Raw genomic sequence first — 23,638 nt, 5'->3', positions numbered from 1 at the left:
GATGAAAATAACTATATACTTTATAGGATATAATGCTTATAAATCAGAATATAGGGGTTCCTGGGTGGCTCAGTCATTAAGCGTCTGCCTTCGGCTCAGGTCGTGATCCCAGGGTCCTGGGATCGAGCCCCACATCGGGCTCCCTGCTCAGCGGGAAGCCTGCTTCTCGCTCTCCCACTCCCCCTGCTTGTGTTGCCTCTCTCGCTGTGTCTCTCTCTGTCAAATAAATAAATAAAATCTTTAAAAAAAATAAAATAAAAAATCAGAATATACTTTAGCTATTCCTATATAAAGCATGCTTTGGTAATGATGAATGAAAATCTCTGTTCTGTGTTATTTTATGGAGGTGCTTCTGGCCACACAAGTATCCAAGAATGAGAAAACACATCTAACTCACTGGGTCTTTTGGCAAGGAAGACAGTGATCATTTTGCAGGGGTGGGGAATACGATGACTCAGCTGGTATAGCCATAATGACTGAACACTTAGAGTTTAGCAGACAACTGATACCAATGAAAATACTATTGTTACAATGCACAGCAAACACCTATATTGAAAATTTTGTTGATGGGGGTTTAGATCGAGCTGTTTCCCAACTTGTTTCATTTTTTTTTTTTTAGATTGTATTTATTTATTTGACAGAGAGATAGAGAGAGAGCACAAGTAGGCGGAGTGGCAGGCAGAGGGAGAGGGAGATGCAGGCTCTCCGCTGAGCAGGGAGCTGGACGCGGGGCTCGATCCCGGGACCCCAGGATCACGACCCGAGCCGAAGGCAGCCGCTTAACCGACTGAGACACCCAGGCGCCCCCCAACTTGTTTCATTTTAAAAAGATCAATAGTTTTGTTAAATCTAACACCAGATAGAGCAGGATATATAATCCCATCTATAATCATAGATGAGATTTTTTAATATTTTAAAACAATGAAGCAAGGAATACTCTTATTCATGCTGTCATAGGGTAACCCATTCCACACATTTGTAAAGCACTCTCAATATTACCAATCAGCATTTAATGGACATACTATCTGACTCAGAAAATGTACTACTTAGAATATATACTGTAGGTGCAATCACACATATTCATGAAAAGGAAGCTTAAGAATATCAACGCCAGCATTTTTATAAGAACAAAAGATTAGAAAAACCTAGATGTCATTTAGTAAAGCTGAATAAACTATGGCAATTGATAGAAGAGAATACTATAATGTAGCCACAGGGGGGAAAAAAGAGACAGCTCGCTATGTAGTGTTACAGGACAAACTTTAGATGTTTCATTGAACCAAAATAAGGAGGAGAAAACTGAATTTAATATAGCACCATTTGTATGAAAATGACAAAACGGGATTGATACAGACTTATCCCTATATAAGTATAAAATAGCCTCTCTCTGCAAGGAATCCCAAAGAGCTGTACTCTGGTCAGAGTAACTCAGAGACTGGGAAAGAACTGGGAAGAAAGGGAGGGACAGGAAGCAAGAAAGTGAGTGGAACACTTTCTGGAGCGAACTTCCATTCTGGTGAGAACAGAGATGGTGGTCCTCTGGGTAAACACCCAGAGAAGAGAGTCTTTAGTTAACCGTCTAGCTTTTGTTTAAAAAAATAGACATACATTACATACAGCCTTACATAGACATACATTCAGACTGATTATCTTCTCTTTCAGCAGTATTGAAGTAAAAATGTGAACTCTCAGCTATCTTTTGTATTAAGAAGAAAAAGGAAAACTGGCCAGTTTTTTTTTTCAACAGAGTTCTTTATCTATGTTCACTGCAATCTTGTCTTTTCTCACTTTGACAGAACACACATCTGGTACCTCGTGTGGTGCTTATTCACCAACAGAAGTTCAGAAGAGAACTGGTTTATGGTTGACACTGACACTGAACCCATCCTGAGGGCTCAACATGACAATTAAAGTTAATGTTCTCTGATTATTCTTTTGTCTCCTGAAAGTTGACTAGATTGATATTTAAAGAAAATTAGTTTCTCAAGGGTGATGCCTTAACCACCAGGATAATGATGATAAATGCAATTTTCTAAGGTTATTGAATTTGTCACTAGAGTGAGGGGGTGGTTCTCACCCTGTTATGTGTGTGTAGTGAGAGAGCTAGTGAGGAATGAATGAGTGTGTATGTGTGTGGGGGGGACCTGGTTTGTTGTTGTTCTTAACTTCCCCCCTCCCCTCCCCCTCCCCCTTTCCCTGATATGGCTGCGGTGGCTGCTCCCTGGGCCATATGAAATGAGTGACAACAATGACATGGAGATGGAAAGCTATGAAGAGCAACCTAGGTTTCAATCTGCAGCTGACAAACAGGCTCATCATAATGCACTGGAACAAAAACGTAGCAACTACATCAAAGACAGCTTTCAGAGTTTGTGGGACTCTGTTCCATCACTCCAAAGGACAGCAGGCACCATGGGCCCAAACCCTAGACAAAGCCACAGAATATATCCAGTATATGCAAAGGAAAAACTACACACACCAGCAAGATATTGAAGACCTCAAGGAGCAGAATGCTCTTCTGGAGCAGCAAGTCCGTGCACTGGAAAAGGCAAGATCAAGTGTCCAGCTGCAGACCAACTACCCCTCCTCAGACAATAGCCTCTACACCAATGCCAAGGGCAGCACCATCTCTGCCTTTAATGGAGGCTCACACTGCAGTTTGGAGTCAGAGCCCAAAAGGCCCCAAAGCAACAAGAAGCTCCAGATGGGGATGTCGGCAATACAAACTGTCCGTGTCCTCCATCAACTCACCCTACTTTCGGTTTATGCTCAGAACCCTCAGAAACATTTAAGGGACTCTTTTTTTCCCCTCTCTCTCCCTTTGTATTTTTAATTTTATTTTTACATCGAAGCTCCTGGCCAACAGCTCTCATTTTCCTTCCCCACTTCCACCATTTTTTTTCAACGTTTGCCTTCAGGGACTCCTTGTTACTGTCAGGAATTTTTAAGCCCAAACACCCTAACTTGGCAGCTTTTTCTGTGGAGGACAGACAACTGGCTAGACCTCTGAGCACACTGTCCTGAGCACCCACCAGCTCCTCCAGCCCTGCTGGGCACATGCCCGGAGGACTCCTGCCCCTTCCATCTTTCCTCCCAGGCCACCCTCACCTCCGTTCAATAGACTTTGAAAATCTGTGGACTGCTCTACTTTAAGAAGGTGACCGCTTTGACGTAATCAGAATTAATCCCACCTTCTTTTTAATGATTTTTTTTTTCCTAAAAAGCTACTTATCAGTCCTATTGAAGGACCAGATCCTTGAAAAATTTCGTGGTGTAAAAACAAGTGGGGACAGATTTGCAGCACAGAGACTCTGGCCTGTTTCACTTGTGCTTCTCTCAGCCAGTCTTAGGGAGGGCTGCGTGACCCGTGTGGTGTGGAGGGGGGACAGTGGGCAGCAGTAAAGTGGTAGCTGCCAGGGGTGGGGTGGTGGGGTGGTAGTGGGTGGGATAAGAAGGAAGGATCCAGTCACGTGGAGGTTTGTATTGACAGCCAGTGAGGATGCTTTGATATTTACTTCCTGCTACTGAGTCTGAGTGAACTGTCCCTTTTTCTGATGACATCGGTATGGCAAAGCCACAGATTCATAAAGTAGTGATCAAATCTTAAAAAAAAAAAAACAATTGTCACTAGGCATTGGTTCCTCTGATAACATCCAATATTGGAAAGCCCCTCTTTTTCAAAAGTTGTTTCCTTGCCATGCAAAGCTGATTGCATGACTGACCTAAACTTTGAAGCAGTTATTTGCTTCTATTTAGAGGTGGATGGATAGCTTAGATTCTTAGTATATCACTCATCAGTATTTTCTTCATTTTCTCCATGGATAGAACATAAATCTTTTCACTGGCCAGTTTTGCATTGATCTCTTCCTAATTCTTTGATCTACATCATCCACAGGTTTTTCTAAATCTTGGGAATGGCTAAATGTAATGTTTGTTGGATTTGGATGGACTGAATTTACCACCAGCATTCAGGGTAAGATGCTCAGGTTTAGCATACATGGCCTGGTCTATTTTTGTGGGTTTGGGTTCTAATGACAGTTCAACTTTCAGATATTCCACACTGTTATTTTGGTCCACTAGGTTTATGTGGAACTGCTATGATGTTCCACCTATTCACTGGTGGTGGTAAGGATGGAGAAAAGTTTCTCCAGTTGTAGCCACTTGGTGTATCTTGGTGGAAGATCGTAGTCTCTGGTTTTCATGGATGATGAAACTTCCCTGGCTGGACGCTTATTATGGTAGGACAACTCCTGTCTTTTGGAAATGGAAACTGGTCCCCAGACTACTTGTTGTGTTGTGTTGTGATGTGATCTTCGTACAGGTTCGCCTACCCCACACTACCCCTTCCCCATCAGCCTCCCTGGTGTCTCTAGACCAGGTAAAGAAGTCTTAGGTCCAGGGCAGTAAGGAAAAGAGAGTCATATTGGTGGAACTCCAGAGCAGCCTCCCTTGCTGGTTTTACCAGGTCTAACTGGGTGCTTTAGGCACAGCTCCCATTAGTCCAGGAGAAGAATGGGCCTACTAGGAATGACTTCTGTTCCTGGTTTGGGTGTTGGGAAATGCCTGGTCTTGGTCATCTTCTTTTTTTGATAAGAGGATGTAAAACACTTTGGTACTCTGTTCCTCTCATCCCGGAATCCCAAACCAGTTTGCCGTTTTCCTAACAACTTTAAGAGATCTCCTTTTGTTGTCCCTTTCACTATTTCCAGGGTTTTTAGCTGGATTTAGCAGTGAGGATTGGGGAGAAATGGGTATCTGTCACATTGTGCTGCAACTGAGGTTTCAATAAGTGTTAAGCCACACAGTAAGTTTCATGGTTTCTTTCTATAGATGCTCCTGAGATTCCTCCCTTGAAGTGTAATTGCATGGAGCATTAAAAATAAACTTCCAAAGATATTGGATATTATAGTATTATTGATATTCCTTGTCTATAAAAGACCAAATTCTAGGAAAGTCTAGAAAATTGAAGGTTATAACCTGGTGAAGGTAAACAGAGATAAGTGTGGAGCAGCCTCTCTGATTACTATCAAGAGAATGGCTATTGGGTTTCTTAGCTCCCATAAATTAAAATATACCTTTTTATCCTGAACCCCTGAGACAGTTTCCTGATCAGGTGAATAGTTTCCTGATCAGTCAATATTTACATCACTGTACTAAAGACAGAAACAGCCTATTTATATTGTTAATTGGACTTAGGTGATCTTTTAACTTTTATCTTTTAATCCTTTAAAAAATCATAAATTATTTCTTACTATTTAACTCAAGTTCTCAATACCTTAATGAAAGAATAGTTCTCCTATCCAGACATTTTTTTCATCAAGTAGAATAGTCAATCAAGTAGGCAGTCAATTAATTACCAAAAGTGTTAATTTTATCATGAGCCCTATTCACAGATCTCTAAGGAAATTATCCAGTATAAAAGTAGGTGAAAGGTATGCCTTGTTTCAAAATGTTTACCCTGGGATGCCTGGGTGGCTCACTTGGTTAAGCGGCTGCCTTTGGCTCAAGTCATGGAATCAAGTCCCGCATCGGGCTCCTTGCTACGCGGGGAGCCTGCTTCTCCCTCTGCCCGCCACTTCCCCTGCTTGTGCTTACTCTCTGTCTCTCTCTCCCTCTCTTTCTGACAAATAAAGAAAATCTTAAAAAAAATGTTTATCTTTGAGGCAGCTGAAAACATTTTACTATTTTGCAAATGAGCCAGGGTTCTTTTGTGTTGTTGTTCTTCAGTCAGCTTTTCATCCTCTCATTTTTACCTATTTCAAGCAGAAGGTGCTAGTATTATTTTATATAACACACCAGAAAGTTTAAGATAAATGTGATAGAGAGATGCAGAGGAGGCTGACACAGTTTCCAAAAGAAGAAACTATAAAGAAACTGGCTTCCATGTGGAGTTACTGAAATAACAAAAGATACTAGGTGTGAAAAAAAAAAATACTGCAAGTGTGTCAAGAAAATTTTAGTACTTTTTTTTACACCTGAAACTAGACAATTATAAAACTGAATTTAGGAAACACCAATATTAAAAAGGAATTTTAAAAGTAGCCCTGTAAAATGGTCTAGATCAAATTTGGCAAATTTCATCTTATTCTCTTCATAATTATTAACTCAGTGCCTACCTAGTCTTTTCCCTTTAACTTCCCTATTTCTAGATAGCTTTAACCTGGCATATTGTATCATCATGACTAATTCTGTTCAAATGTTGAGCTCAGAACACTCCAGAAAAGGGGAAGTTAATTAGTATTTAATGATCATCTACTATGTACCAGAGATTGAACTCACCAGTTTATATCTCCTCCTCCTTTTTTATTATTGTTCACACTTTACCATGATAACAATGACCCTCAGAGAGGTTAAATAGTTACTCTTTGACCTCACAACTCAAAGTAGAGAATTTCAGATGAAAATCTAGTTCTATTTCTAAGACCATGCTTTTTTCATTAAACCATACCACTTTCTATTATATTTGATCCTCAAATAACATCATTTAATTTCTTGTTCCTCAAAACTATTTTCTGGTCCTATTAACTGTTAAGTAATAAACAATTAAGTATTTGTAGAATTCACCTGTTCATAAGCATTGTATATTCATGATAGAGTCTAAGATTAGTACACAGTTGTTTATTTCCATTTAGTTATTCACCTAACAAACATTTATTAAACACCTTTTAAATCACAGACATCATGTTGGGGACATAATAGGAAATCATATTAGCTCCATCCTACCATATTTCATTATGTACTATCAAAGGTAAATTTATCAACAAATAATGATATTAGTGAAGAAAGGCTCTAATTAAGAGATATAAGAAATGTTATTTGAGCACCACGAAAAGAAAAAAATAATTATTAATTCTCAGTATATAGATAAGATGTCATGGAGAAGGTGACACTTGGGTTGAGTTGTGAAAGATGAATATGCATAGAATATAGGGAAAGGGTGATCCAGGGAGATGGGGAGATACAAGCAAAGTCACTAGAAACTAAATCACATGATGTATTCCAGATACAGCAAATGACTTGTTGCTCTTGGGGCTGGAAAAGCATTAGAGAATGTGAAAGGGAAGAGACTGGAGAGATAAATTGTGAACAGATTATAAAGGGTGTCCTGTAACTGATGAATTATGATGACTTTAGATGAAGACTTTGAAGGATTTTAAGCAGAAGAATTTTATAATCATACCCATAGCTCCCTACTCTTATACATAGTAGCTCACATCCTAAGTCTTATGATACTTGAATCATCACATTGCAATGTTTTTATACTTACAAGGAGTTAGCAAATGTTTTCCTTTACAAAATAAATTAGTGAGGTGGTAAGATTATCCCTTTAAGTCTTTCTCTCTCATTCATACATTTAGATATGCTTTCTTTTTTTTAAGATTTTATTTATTTATTTGAGAGAGAGAGAGAGAGAGCAACAGAGATAGTGAGGGAGAGCACAAGTGGGGAGGAGAGGGAGAAGCAGGCTCCCACCGAGCAGGGAAGGAGGGAGCCCAACGTGGGGCTCAATCCCAGAACCCTGGGATCATGACCTGAGCCGAAGGTAGATGCTTTACCAACTGAGCCACCCAGACGCCCCTCAGATATTCTTTCTATGTAGGAGAATAAGAAATTAGAGTTAACTAGGTGTTGCACATGACTAGCAGTGTATTTGATCCAATCAACATTATTATTTGGAATCCTGAACAATGTGTCTCATATGTACATGACCAAAACATTACTGCGGAGAAAACAAAAAAATAAAAGAACCAACCCAGTAGAATAGTGAAGATGGGAAACAGTAAATCAGAGGAGACCAAAGATTTTTATTAATAAATATAATTTCCTATTCTCTATGTTTATTTGTGCCCTAATTGTGAAGTCCTTCTCCCTCTCCAAGGCAACAAGTGAATCCAGTTCTTCAGAACTGGAGCAGGAAAGAAAGTTGCCAAGTCCTTGGTTATTGTTAGGGCATAGCAAGTACCATTTGACACTAGGGTCATGGAGCTACTTGGCAGTCACTCAAGCTCACAGATTGTCCAGTCTCCATCTGTAGATTTACCTCGAATATCCTACATTGCCTGTACCCAGAATATGTATAAATTGTCCTTCCCATGACTTCATTATAAGACAATCTTCTCTACTGTCAGTGGACAGACATTATGGATCTGAGACATTGCTCAGTTCCCTCATTTAACCACTTCAGATGAACTGTGTGCCGCCATCTACTCTGCTTCCATTTGGGAATAAAAATAGAATCTTGGACTCCTATCAATGAACTCATGATGTTAGATGTGTCACATGAACCTGACTGAGGTGATACTAGGCAAAATAAATTCAAAATCTTTTACTGAGCCAACACAAAGTGAAACGGCCCTTTATCACCCTTCCTCCCAAACTCTACAACTATTTAAAATTACTTTTTATATGACCGGGAGGTCCTTTTTGCCTCTGAGCTTTCAAGTCCATAGCATGTATGATACAACTGTTCTGACTGTCATGGTCTGGATCCATTTTACAGTAGAGAGAATGAACCGTGGTAATACTTGAAGGGGCATTTTCCTCTATTTTTAAATCCATGTATATTTTATTAGCATTTTTACAAGTAAATAGATAGTAATTAGCACGTAAAACTTTGGAGAGAAACTGCAAGGACCACTGGATATATTACAGAAATCAATTTTCTGATATAGTAAATGATTGGCTGGTTATGGCACATTGATCTCTGGAAAGTTTCTCAAAAAAATGTGAAAATTATTTACATTAGTGCTGTTTTAATGATGCTGTGAAAATAAAGGCACTCATTGTGGAGCAATGAAGTGGAATTAACTTTTAAAGGGTAAACCCTTTTGTACCTTGACAAATAGGACTACATCATGGATGATTAGAGTTGAGAGGGACCACAGTGATCACAGGGGGCAGGCTTTCAGCTCATAGAAGTGGCCACTGAGGTAGAGAGGACAGTGGAATGCTGAGGGGCGTGAACTATGAAACTGAACTATTAGACTATTTTGATTTTATTCCAAACTAAATATATGTATAGCACAGAACAAGTGATTTAACCTCAATTTCTTTTCTCTATAATGGGGATTATTAATAATGGTATGTAATTATTAAAGCAATTTTAGGGTTGCCAGATAAACTACAGGATACCAAATTACATTTGAATTCAAATAAACAACAAATAATTTAAGTATGTCTCTAATATTGCATGGGGTATACCTATAATGAAAAAAAAAAGTTTATCTGAAATTCAGATATAATGGGCATCCAATATTTTTATTTGCTTAATCTGGCAACCTGTGAGAATTTTGTGAAATAATGCATATAAAGTCCTTAAGGAAAAATGCTAGGAATGCAACAATAGTGAATTCAATTAATGCTTTTTGTATTATTTTCCTTGTTATCTATCTGTTAAAATGAAGAATATAGTCTGGATTAATTGCTTTCCATAGGCCACACTGCTATTCTATTACATTTTTTTTAAGATTTTATTTATTTATTTGAGAGAGAGAGAATGAGAGAGAGCACATGAGAGGGGGGAGGGTCAGAGGGAGAAGCAGACTCCCTGCCGAGCAGGGAGCCTGATGCGGGACTCGATCCAGGGACTCCAGGATCATGACCTGAGCCGAAGGCAGTTGCTTAACCAACTGAGCCACCCAGGCGCCCTTCTATTACATTTTTTATAAATTATCTCCCACCTAGACTAAAATAGAGGCAAATTTCTATACAGCCACCAACTTTGCTTGACCAGTAATCTGTACGAACCTAGGAAGTCTAGAGACATCTTCCTATCAAACAGCTTGGAACAGAGTAATTAGAGCATTTATGCTCTATTTCCTCATTTTAGAAGATTATTCTAAATTCTAATGGTTCATTCCTTCCAGCACTATTTCATCTAGATTAATTATACAGAACTAGTATTGTGTTGAAATAATAGTATTTCCTGTTTGGGCTTTAAAGGGAAATTTAGCATGTAATCTTACTTAGCAAAAAATTATGTGAGGATAACATATGTCAAAATACCTAGGATTGGAGATATAAATACAGATTACTAGAATAAGAAAAAGGTGAGTAGAAAGGATGGTTAAAAAAAAAAAAGAAAAAGAAACTGTTGAGAGGTGTGGATAAAGAAAGAGGTATGGGCTCTACCCTCTATTCTCCCCAACCTTGCAATGGCCATGAAAAAAAATGGCCTGTGCAAGTCAAAAGGAAGAAGACTGACTTCTCTTTTTGGTCTCATTGTGGCACGAACTGAAGTTCTGGGAAATCTTATGTCCCGGGAAAGACATGGGACTCCTGGCTAATGTGTCAATGTCATGAGGGAGAGAGAGAAGCTATGCCATTTTATTTAACTTGAATGCTTTAGTTACCAAGGTACTTTAAATTAGGGGAAAAAAGTACTAACTTTTGTGCAGAAGCTGGACTAAAACAAGTGGTCACTATATATTAAGTCCCTTTCCATTTCCTTTATTTTACATTATGAAGAGGAAACTCAGGGAAAACACTCTCCTATTAAATTAAATTTCTGTAGTATTTCATCTAATATTTATTAAACATGAATCATATTCGACACTCTCCGCTGTGTTTTTGTACATATTATTTCTCATAACCAAAAAATCCTTCTTATAGATTCAGTTTCTCCTGTTTCCAGATGAGAAAATGAAGAACAGTCTACGTAACCAACCAGGTCAATATCACTCACTTGGTTAAGAACTGGCAGAGGCAGATTCAAACTCAGGACTGCCCCACTTCGAAGTCCATTCTTTTCCACTCTACCACTCAGTACTATCTTTATTTTGGCAAAGTGTTTTTAGCTTTTTTTTTTTTTAAGATTTTATTAATTTATTTGACAGAGAGAGACACAGCAAGAAAGGGAACACAAGCAGGGGGAGTGGGAGAGGGAGAAGCAGGCTTCCTGCCGAGCAGGGAGCCCGATGCGGGGCTCGATCCCAGGATCCTGGGATCATGACCTGAGCCGAAGGCAGACGCTTAATGACTGAGCCACCCAGGCGCCCTGTTTTTAGCTTTTAAAAATTGCTTTAGCAAACTGATATGTGACTAGGGAGGAGGAAGATTTTAATACTCCAGTAAAAGGCAAAACCATAACCGATGGATTTTCAATTACACGAACATACTACTTCCCATGATGTGGGATGTCTTCCTATGTGGTTGGCCTCACAGAAAGCCAATGAAAAGACAAGATAATGGCTAAATAGCCATTGCAATAACTTATTATACAGAATTAAGCAACTAAGTTACATGTTAAATAAGCAACATATACATACCACAAATTTCATACTGACTCATTTAGAAATATTAAATAAAATCTAGCTACAAATATAAAAATAGGAAGAAAAAAGCAAGTGTTTTTATTGGACCATCTATTTGAAGAAGTCCTGGAATTTACATATAAAAATTGCTAGTAATTTTTTGCCCTGTTTACAGGTTTAATGATTTAAAAACTAGTAATTTGGTTATAATACAAAATACGTGGGTGTTTATTTTAGCAACACTGATAACCTAATTTAATTTAAACTCATCAGCTTATATTTTTGCATTCATCATTATCATTCATACAATGAATATACAATTTTAATTAGAATTCAAAATATTTAAAAGATAACGCTATCAAATAAATTTAAATGTATAGATAGATACATATGAGACTATTTCTGGAGAAACTACTGACATACTCTTTAGAGTTGAACAATAATACCAAATGGCCAGTTTTTTTTTTTTTTTAAAGATTTTATTTATTTATTTGACAGAGAGAGACACAGCGAGAGAGGGAACACAAGCAGGGGGAGTGGGAGAGGGAGAAGCAGGCTCCCCGCAGAGCAGGGAGCCCGATGCGGGACTCGATCCCAGGACCCTGGGATCATGACCTGAGCCGAAGGCAGTTGCTTAACCAACTGAGCCACCCAGGCGCCCCAAATGGCCAGTTTTAATGATAATTTCTTTTCTATAAAATTAACTATTTTATTGTCCTCAAATAATGGCATAAGTGTTATGGTGCAGGTACAATCTTACCTCACTTAGCTCTAAAATTGCAGAGAATAAGGATAATAAAAGATTTCTTATAAGCCAGGAGATACTAATGTGATTTGATTAATTTACTGATATTAATTTACTTATCTAAGTCTCGTATTTAAGGAGAGTAATGCTGATATAATATTTGTTCTATCTTCAAATTGAAATTATTTTTTATAAACTACAACTTGGTTTCACCAATGACTGATAAAAATGATCACATCCTAGTCCTTGAAAGGTTTTACTGAATGAAACTTTCTGCAGACACCAATTGGACGGTTAAGCATTGCAAGAATACCTGGGTATTTCCCATTACGCCAATGAATCCAGTCCATCCATCACTGTCACAGCCATCTTTTTCCTTCAAATCTGGGTGTGTGAAATCTGACTGTCTCTTCCTGGGGAAATTTTTCCACTGAAAGGTGCATCACTTTAAAAGAAGGCATGGCAGTAATCTTCCAAGGGGGTTATCTTTATTCTTTCAAAGCTAGAAAGAGACTTCATGGAGGAAATGTTAACAAGCAAAACAAAGAGGTTATAAATATGATCACAAATCAATCACCCCTCACAATAAAAGGAACAAGCATGGAACATCAAATAGAGACACCAGTTATAAAGCATTTTTATTTAAAGATGAAAGATATACCAATCTTAATATTTTCACAAGATTTCTGTCCACTACATGGAATAGAGCACACAGGCCTTTAGACGGCTGTCCCCATCCAATTGAGCTGGTACATGCAGTAGGAGAGCACTTCATTCGTTTCTCTATACTATTTAATCTACCATGAGCTCTCCTGATTCAGTTTCCCTGTAACTTTAAGTAATTTTAACTTTAATGGAATTTAATGTAGGAAATGATTTAGGGGGTGGCACAGAATATGTTTGTCCTTCATTTCATTGTTAATATATTTGGCATATGTCAATGAGAAAAAAGAGCTAAGAGCCTATTTAGCCGTGAATAATTCCACAACTGAGGTATTAAAATTGTCTGACTCCTTTCCTTCCCTTCTCTTTTCATCCTCTAAACCTTTGGTATTTTTGGAAAATTTCCTTCAAGAATGAATTTACCTGAATAAGCTAGAAGCTGGGAACAAATTAAGCTGTAGAATAGTCTTTATGTACTTGATGCCATCTTATTATTTCTTCCAAAAACTAAACAATATTAATGCTATTCCCTTTTGTGTAATAATTCAATGATAAAATGAGATAACAGTGTAAAAAATAAATATAAGGGAGAACATATTATTTATATATAACAGTGTATAAATAAATATAAGGGAGAACATATTATTTATATATTTTTAAAAGATTTTTTAGTTTAGTTTAGTTTGAGAGAGAGCGAGCACGAGCCTGGTCAGGGGCAGAGGGAGAAGCAGGCTCCCCACTGGGCAGAGAGCTGGATGCGGGGCTGGATCCTGGGACTCCAGAATCATGACCTGAGCAGAAAGCAGACGCTTAAATGACTGAGCCACCCGGGAGCCCCTATTATTTATATTTTTATTAAACGCTTTCTAAAACTTTCATTCTGGGGGTGCCTGGCTAGCTCAGTCAGAGGAGCACGGGACTCATGATCTAGGGGTCATGGGTTTGAGCCCACATTGGGTGTAGAGATAACTTAAATAAATAAACTTATAATAAATAAACAAACAAATAAACCCTTTACTTTGTTTTTAATTGTCAAATAAAATCTAATAAGATTGGCATGTAAAATAACTCAAGTGGTTTGGGCACGTTTATTTTGTGAACTCAATGTAGCTTAATGGTGTCCTGATCTATCATTAGAGCTACAGCCCCGATTTAAACATCCTTCCATGACTGTAAGAAATTATTGGAGATTGGCAAGCATCCATACTTCCTGTCATCACCAGCCTCCTCTCACCTTCATCATCACTTAAGAGACCTCTTATCTTTACCTTTTTCCTTTCTAAGGTACTTCTGTGTCCTGTCACCATAGAAATAGAAAAGGAGTGGGTGTTAATAGTACTGTTTCTATAGAGACAGGAGGTATTGAATAGACTCCCTGGCTTTGTCCCTTGTCTCATGTTGTGAATTATTGGAAAGCCAAATGGATGTGCCTTCCACTGAGTGTTCTTTTACATAAAATTTTATAAAATGCTTTTATTTATTTTACCCTTTATACTTTTAATTCTAAAAGCATTGCTACATTTTTTTTGTTTTTGTTTTTATTAGAGATCACCTGTCAAATTCAATGTTCTCCAGTGTGTTCTGCACTAATTTCAAAGAAGATGTATTTTTATGAATGTATAATGAAACTATGAAATGTGTGTTAATGACAACTGTTTCCATACCAATAAATCCCTTTACTCAGTTGCCACTTGCAACTACTTGCTGCCCTATAACTTGTCCAAATAAGCTAACATCTGGGTTTTGTTTTTCTAGAAGTTGTGTTTTAGCTGCAAGCAGCACATTTAGGACCCTGGTCAGTGTGACTGGGTTCAAAGATCTCACTCAGGTACAAAGCACAATTTGATCTATACTTGGAGGAATAACTTTGGGCTACAGATGCATCCATTACTAAGCAAGAAGGAAAGTGATGATAACCACGTACATGTAAGTGCTGTTTATACTCAGGGTTCTATTATATCTTCCTTCCCTCCTTCCTTGCTTCCCTCCCTCCCTTCCTTTCCTTCTTCCTTTCTCATTCCTTCCTTCAATCTCTCTCTTTATATACATCTCTCTCTCTCTCTCTCTCTCTCTCTCTCTATATATATATATATATATATACAGTGGACCCTTGAATAAAATAGGTTTAAACTGCACAGATTCAATTAATTATATGTGGACTTTTTTCAATACAGTATGGTACTGTAAATGTATTTTTCTTCCTTACGATTTTCTTTTCCTTAGAAATTAACACATATAACACATCTTTTGTATGTCATAATTGACTGTTCATGTTACCAGTAACGCTCCAGTAAACAGCCTAACAGTAGGCTATTAGTAGTTAAGTTTTTAGGGAGTCAAAAGTTATAAGACTTTTGACTGTGTGGGGGGTTCTCACCCCTAACCTTCATGGTTGTTCAAGGGTCAACTGTATAATATAAATATATACATTAAAAAAAATTTAAGCCCTATGGAGTAGGAAGGAATTGTTGACCTGATTTACACATAATTAAGACTCAAAGGGATTGGGCATATCCAACAAACACACAGTTAGTGAGTGATAGTCCCAACAGTTGTTCATTTATTTATTAATTATTCAATAATTGTTTAGCATTTATTACATGTCACTCTACTTCACATTTGGAATGTATAATGAACAAAAGAGACAAGATGTCCTCATGGAGCATAAATTCTCACAGAGGGACATAGTAACAAGCAAAACACATAATAAATAAGTTACAAAGTATATTGGAAGAAGATAAATACAATGGTCAAGGAAGAAAGAACAGAGTAAAAGGCGCTTGAGTCCAAGGATGTAGGAGAGCAAGGAGCAGAATAAGATGGAAAGTCAAGGTAGTAACCATAGAGAAATTGAGATCTGAGCCCACTTGAAAGAGACCTGGCTGGCTCCAGAGCCCGTCTGCTTTCCCTCATTACAGCCACTTCCCTAATAGGCATTGGTTCATTTCCAGTCAAAGTTTGATATTATTCATCTGAGGTCAAATTGATAATAATAGATAATGAAACAATTTAGAATCATAGACTGGTTGGTACTTTTCTAATTAAATGTTTAAAAACTATTGGGGGGCCAGTTGGTGAAGCGTCTGCCTTTGGCTCAGGTCATGATCCCAGAGTCCTGGGATCAAGCCCTACATTGGGCTCCCTGCTGAGCAAGAAGTCTGCTTCTCCCTCTCCCTCTGCCTGCCACTCCCCCTGCTTGTGCTCCTTCTCTCTCTCTGTCAAATAAATAAATAAAATCTTCAAAAAAAAATAAAAAATAAAAACTATTGGGGGATGAAAACTTATCTGTAAACTTTATAGAGACATGGCAGGATTGTCTAACCTTTCTCAAATTCTGACATCAAAATTGAGTGTGACAACATAATCTTGAAAAATTATAGTTTCTCCTTGGGAATTTTGGGAAGAATCTGTTTTTCCCCAAGGCATTATGTAGCCTGGTCTCCAAAAACTCACTGCTTTTACCTTCCCGCTGTCTTTTGGTATTTCTTTGCACACACAATGATGGCAAACTCTCAATTCCACCTTAGAGATTCTCTCTGTCCTCCCCACCTCCTGAGGTTGAGTGCTATTCTGTATTCTAGTAGCACTGTGTGTGTTTTATTTTTTCTTGGCACTAAGTGTGTCCTGACTGAAATTGGGGATACTTGTCTCTCTTCTTCTTGTCTCAGATTGTCAGCTACTTAAAATTAAGGCCCATGCCCAAATTATTTATGATATATAATGTATCTATGCCAGTACATGTACACAATAAATGCTCAGTAGCACTTAATTATGAAAACATAAGATAAAATTTAAAAAGGAGCAAATGAGAATTTATCCAAAGGGTAACACCTGACCTAGATTTTGATATTGTCGACATCAATTCTTTTATCCTGATATCCCTAGCCTTATTCAGACATTGTTTTCATGTTTGGGCAATCCCAGAGTTAAGGTTTCATTATATCTTTCCTAGTGTTGTAATTTTATAACTCATGTGTATACAATTGCGTAATATTGATTTGTCCATATCTACTGAAGGAAATAGCACTTTAGTAAAGGTTAAAATATAATTGAAATAACATTAATGACAAAATCACTTCCATGTACTTCTGAATATATTGTGTATGAAAGCCAAGCATTCAGATTTTTGAATCACACTGTAGAAGGAGTAAACCAATTTCTTATAGTACCGTAATTATGGAAGTACTATTTTTTTAGCTTTTCTACTTTTTAAATATACATATAGTTTTGTATTATTGAGAAAGAACAGGTCTTAACAAACAGGGTTGCTGGAGTGGTGGGGGTTGGGAGGGATGGGGTGGCTGGGTGATAGACATTGGGGAGGGTATGTGCTATGGTGAGCGCTGTGAATTGTGTAAGACTGTTGAATCACAGACCTGTACCTCTGAAATAAATAATACATTATATGTTAAAAAAAAAAAAGAAGATAGCAGGAAGGGAAAAATGAAGGGGGGGAAATCGGAGGGGGAGACGAACCACGACAGAGTATGGACTCTGAGAAACAAACGGAGGGTTCTAGAGGGGAGGGGGGTGGGAAGATGGGTTAGCCTGGTGATGGGTATTAAAGAGGGCACGTACTGAATGGAGCACTGGGTGTTATACACAAACAATGAATCATGGAACACTATATCAAAAACTAATGATGTAATGTATGGTGATTAACGTAACATAATAAAATTTAAAAAATGTAAAAAAATAAAAAAAATTAAGTTAAGCACAATACCCATTTTCAGAACAAAACTTCATACAGTAATCATAGATTTAAGCTAACTGATCCTTTCATAATTTATACTTTAACAAAAGTCATCTAATCTGATGTGATTGGAACTTGTGTAGTTGGTCGGGTAATAAAGAACAACAACCAACAAACCACCAAAACAAACATCAGTTAAAACAAGAAACATTTTTTTAAAATATACAATAATTATACATTAAATAAGGAATATAAAAGAACAATTATTAATTATTTTTTAAAAAGAATAGAGGCATAGAAGCTTACTGGAAAGTATCTACTAGAAGCCAGCATTTCAGGCAAAATAGATGGATCTGCCAATATGTTTTTTTTAAATTTTTTTTTAAAGATTTTATTATTTTTTGACAAAGAGAGAGACAGCGAGAGAGGGAACACAAGCAAGAGGAGTGGGAGAGGGAGAAGAAGGCTTCCCGCGGAGCAGGGAGCCCAATGCAGGGCTCAATCCCAGGACCCTGGGATCACGACCTGAGCGGAAGGCAGACGCTTAACTACTGAGCCAACCAGACGACCCTGCCAATATGTTTTTAGATAAAAGAGAGATTTCTATGACCATCAGTAAATCATAACTGTATTATATTATTGACTACATTTTAAAACTAGGTAATTTTTAATTTGTAGCCATATTATTTCTGGCATGAAATGTTTCAACTTTAAAACCCTAATGTGCTATAGCCACGGAATATGCTTACTGGTACAACATGTCTTCTTCATTGGTTTTGCCCAATGGATGGTGCATTTTTGGCTCAGACTTCTTCTGAAATGTACTTTCCCCACAATTTTCCTGATAATTACAGCAGAAAGAGGGTGCGCAGGAGGACAAAGTAAAACCTGCCCAGTGCTATACCACACCCAGAGGCAGCGAAATTCTATAGCAGTTATTGTTGACTGTATTGGACACAAAGGATCTATACAACCTCTGGGAAATTAAGAATAGAAACAGAAAAATATAACAACAGATTTTTTTTTTTTACTTAAAGTGTCAACTTTTTGCAACCATGAACCTACTTCTCTGCAAAGCAAAAAGCCACCTCCTGATAAAACATAGCAGGCCCAAAACGCCATGCAACACAGAAAATAATAAACAAAACCTAAAACCAGGAGAAGAGGAATTTAGATGGAACAAGAACAAAAACAATTTGCTCAAATAAAAACAATCAACTAGCTACATATTTCTCTATTCCCTGGGAATAGGAAAGTTACTTAGTGAAACAAAGTAAGGTTAACAGTGGAACCCTATCGCACTATATTTGTAGTTTCCCAACACACATTTTTATGTTTAAGTTTATGGCTTGTAAACTGTATGTCATTCTCTTTATTTAAAATGTGCTTGGTTACTTTCAATTAATCCCCTTGTAGCTTTACAAAGCCTTAAGCTAAAGCAGTTTTCACTGATCACAAATGAGGTTCTCATCAGCACCCCAACATCCAGAATGGTGCCCAGAGGGACTTGAAGGTTACAGAAAAGTTTTGGGAAACAAGCATTTCACAAAGCTTATCAAAATATGGGTGGGACACACGTGTTTTCTAATGACTGCTGGCTATTTATTTTCTTCTAACATACCTTATATAGAGTCAAGCTTAACCAATAAACAAACTTTAGTTTCCTTCTCTATAAAATGGGTAGAGTAATAGACACTCCGATATATGACTGAGGTTTAGTATTTTTTTCTGAACAAAAGTGTCCTAATTTGGATAATATATGGTAACTCTGCGATTATGAGGAAAAAAAAAACTTGCAAATGGCTTTAATTTTCAAATATCCTCTTTCCATGGGAATTAAATAAATATGTATTGGTTATTTTCTTTTCTATACTGACACACTGCCAAGATCCAAACACAAATAACATTTCTTTATGTATGTGTTCCCTATGTAGTGTTTAAATGCTTAATAGGACCTAATATGTGCACAAGGTGAACTATAACATCACCTACCCACAAGGAGCTCTGTACCCTAATAGGTAGTTTGCCATTTGTCACTGTCATTTGGCAAGCAAGGTTTCCACAACTAGTAAGAGAAACAGCACTTAGACATCTGGTCTGTTCTATTCAAACTGTACTACAAATACATTTGACTATATTCACAACAGCAATAATAGAGTTATATAGCACTTGTCTTGAGGATAAATTGCTTCAATTATTTTATTCTCAGAAACAATAAGAGTCACTCTGATGATATTAGGCAGTTACAAAAAACAACATCATTTTCACTCTTCAGATTATTTCACCAATCATAGAGGACTTCTCACAATGCAATTTTACAAAGGTAGTCCTAAAGACTTAATGTTTTTCTTTTTGTAGAATATCTGGTCACTTTTGTTTGTACCTCATTTATGAGATACATGTCCTATAATGAGATGTATATCCTAGCATTTTTCCCAAAAGGAAACTGCATGTGTGTGTATAGCAAATTTTTTATACTAATATTTTGAGTGGGTTAGTGTTCTCTAACTTGCTCTATCCCCAAAAAATGTTTTGTGGAGATTCTTATCTTAAGAATAATGCTAAACATCAACATAGGCCACAATGTATGTATTCCTGTGTCTTTGTTTTGTCAAAAAACAGAGGGTAGGTTTTAAAAAGTAGATGAATGACAAATGTTTTCAATGGATTCCGTAGGCCTAGTCTACAGCACTATACTGAACTGAAGCACCATAATATGCTGAATGATTATGGAGACTTTACGTTTGCAGTGTGATGTATGCAATATAAACTTTTTTTCATTTTAATATCCACTCCTATGACAAGCAAAACTGGCATTTGCAGGTCTTTATTGCTCACAGAGATGAATACTCTAAAGTAAATCAAAATGAACAAACACATGGTTTTACCACAGATTCTTTAGCTAAGATTGTCTATGTGATTTGCATTAATCATTTGAATTCAGTTTAATTTTTATTTTTTCTCTACTAACCAAGATGATATTAATATTCCCTTTAGCTTGAACTAGTCTTTATATAGCTTTCTTCCTGACTCTAGGCCCTCACCTCTCTTTTTTTAGAGCATTTACCTTACTTTAGTAACTTGTAAATTCTCCTGCCCCTTTGAAATGTAATCTCAAAAATATTTTTAAAAGCTACTTGCCAGTGTTCTTTGAGTAAGTCCAATTAGCAAATACAGACTGCCTACCATCCCCCACTCCAGCTCTTAAAAATTCTCTAGTCTTTTTTTTCAGTAGAGTTGAGCTCAGAATGAGTTCTAGCCTGTCTCCCTCTTGTAATATACTTTTTTTTTTAAGATTTTATTTATTTATTTGACAGAGAGAGACAGATAGCGAGAGCAGGAACACAAGCAGGGGGAGTGGGAGAGGGAGAAGCAGGCTTCCTGCCCAGCAGGGAGCCCGATGCGGGGCTCCATCCCAGGACCCTGGGATCATGACCTGAGCCGAAGGCAGACGCTTAATGACTGAGCCACCCAGGTGCCCCCCTTTTTAATATTCTTGAATAAAGTCTTCCTTGTCTAATTTTACTATCTGGGTTGATGTACTTCACATAATAATTCACATAACTAAAAATACAGGTCATTTATCTTTTAAGGCTTCAACAAGGTAGCCACCTCACTGTGTCTATCCCAAAGCAGACCTTCAGAAACCACTTGTTGAGAGGACAACTCAGCACTTCTAGGTAGGGCCAGTTTTGTAATGACCATGGTGAAGCATGTCAAATGAATTCTTCAAGTGTGTTCACTTATTAGCACTATTTAGGATGAGTTACTCTTTGGCCAGAACTGAAGATTTTTATATAAACGGAAGACTGATTTTGCAACAACTGTACTTATAATTTAATACAAATTGAAGAGTGTTTAATGAATTTGATTCTATGACTAAACATTTTATTCACTGATTTAAAAACAAAGTGTCTCAATTCCTTGCTGCTCTTTCTTATGATTTCCAGTCAGTACAATGTTTATGCTTTATCTGGTGTGGTATTTGCTTTCATCTGAGGACTGTCAAGGGCCCCATCCATTTCTCTTCAGAAGCACAGAATTTGAAAACAAATCCTTAGACGACACCACCTTGAGTAGGTTGAAAACAAAGCACTCCTGTGCATGCACTCAATAGACTTCCAGCTCAGAACAAAAAAGTAGATCTCAGTAGCTGCTTTGTAAAAGCCTTCTATTTCAGTTTCTTTGTGTTCAGCTCTTTACCACAGAATGAATCCACCTGGAATACTTTGCAACAAATGGAGTCAGGAGAAGGAAGGAAAGTGAGGATTCCTTTTATTCCAATGAAATAAGGCATCCATAATCCTCTTAAAGATAATTTTTGTAAATATGCCTATTTCCTCAAAGTAGCACTGCTTTCCTTATACATTTATTTGATTATAATTTAACTAATGAATATGATCATGATTATTTCTGGCCCTGAAGTTTCTCTGATTGGGCTGGAACAGCATTTTACCTCATGTTGAGAAATAATTGGCTCCAAAAATGAAACAAAAAGAGAAAATGCTTTTTAGGTTAATATATCCACTTGGTAAACATTTTCTGAAAGGAGATGAGAAGTCATTGAAACACTTCTAATTACCTTCTTTTAAAGTAGGTATTTTGGTGAGACTTCATGTCATCATTTTTATTTACTTTAATTATGAAGGCCTTTTAACCTTTGTTTTATGGTAGTATTATAATTTGATGTCTTTAAAATTTGAATGAATCTTCCTTTACACTAACAGATACTAGTGTAGTAGGGACAAAATGCATTTCAACAAGGCAGTATTCCCCTTTGAGAATCCTATTGTTTGCTTATACAAAATACAATCCCATGTTCCCTTCTGAAAAGCAGAGTTTGAGTGAGATTGGGGGATGAATCTGAGTAATATGTAAAAGTACTGCAACTCCCTGGTTGAAGATTATTACGTCAAACAATTTTTCCTCCACAGACTGGGCTTCAACATGTGCAAAAGATGCCTGTGCTACAGAAAAAGTGGCTAGTAAGGAACATTTGTGGAAAACGAGGGTGGCTGAATCTAAAGCAATGATCTACTATTATTTTTACCTTTTTTCTTCAGGTGAAGTTTTCTTCAACATCATATTCTGGCATTTAGGGAAATAAACGGGGAACAGTTTATGATTGGGCTGAGCAGTTGAGAGTGAAGAGTAGCATGCTATTTGAGGTCAGTATGGCTTCAAAGTTAAAGGTGCTAGGCCAGATCACGATAGATTTTGAACAGGAAACATTTCATGGAGATTTGGGAAACACAGAAGGAGAGGACTGCATTTCCAATCTTGGTGCAAGGAGAGCTCTTGCACACTATTAAGTGGCTACTAGATGGAGTGGCAGCCCTGACTCAAAGCCAGAAAGAATGAGAGAACACGGAAGATCATAGAATTCAAAAAGGTATGTTTGTGTGTAAACATATTAATTAAAAGTGCTTTCATTTTGTCCTCAACTTATGTAAGGCAAGTGGTATCATAATCACCCATTTGTCAAACAGAATTTATGAAAACTGAAGCACTAACAGAGAAAGGCAGATGAGGGGGAAAAAAAATCACAAGTAATAGGGCTGGAATGAGGTCTGCATGAAAACCAATAATCTAGAAGTCTAAAAAATCAATATCTAAAAATTCCATCCTTGAAAGGAGGAAAAATTCATCAAATCTAGACACTGCTATTAACTTGTCCTAGCCCCAAGATGTTCATTACAACTGATCTCAACTATTCTTCCTCAAATGATTTAGTAAGCCTTAAAGATTAACCTGTCTTTCAACCAGAAGATTTTGACTGATCTTTTGGTTGGATTTTGTCTGTAGAGGATCTTGAAAAGTCCACAGATATGGAAAGTCCTTGAAACTGATCAGTACAACCCAGTACCAACTTATTAATTATTCAAAGTTGTTTTGCAGTTAGGATTTTTGGCAAGGAAAGTCAGTCATTCAATAAAGCTGTGAAGGTTTTGTCAATATAAATAATGTCCCCAAAGGTGTGCTGGGATTCCAACCTAAGTCTTAGACAATTTTTCCTAGTTATAGTAAAGATAGTAGAAAGAAGAACCAATATTTAATTCAACATATTTATATTCTAATTAGCTCCCTTGAGATATTAATCTTCAGATGGTGTGATATCATGTGTTATCAACATGAGGAGTCAAGATATTTTAATATTCCAATATAGAATTTCTCAACCAGTACTGGGTTTGGAACTGGAAGAATACATATTTATTTCATCTAACTTTCCAAACTCTGAATCCATATAAATACAAGCTAGAATTATACCGTTGCTTTCATATATGG

General features: G+C 37.1%; 1 protein-coding gene across 1 annotated transcript; it reads left to right on the top strand.

Annotated features, from left to right (window-relative positions):
- Positions 1 to 2,235: 2,235 nt before the first annotated feature.
- On the top strand, positions 2,236 to 22,665 carry LOC110585644 (protein max-like). The gene is given in 4 exon segments (XM_044916667.1): positions 2,236 to 2,397; positions 2,399 to 2,761; positions 4,322 to 4,378; positions 22,453 to 22,665. Coding segments are annotated over 4 exon segments (795 nt in total).
- Positions 22,666 to 23,638: the final 973 nt, after the last annotated feature.

Source organism: Neomonachus schauinslandi, chromosome 7 (genome assembly GCF_002201575.2).
Source record: "Neomonachus schauinslandi chromosome 7, ASM220157v2, whole genome shotgun sequence".
NCBI lineage: Eukaryota > Metazoa > Chordata > Mammalia > Carnivora > Phocidae > Neomonachus > Neomonachus schauinslandi.
This window is presented reverse-complemented; position numbering and strand designations above follow the sequence as displayed.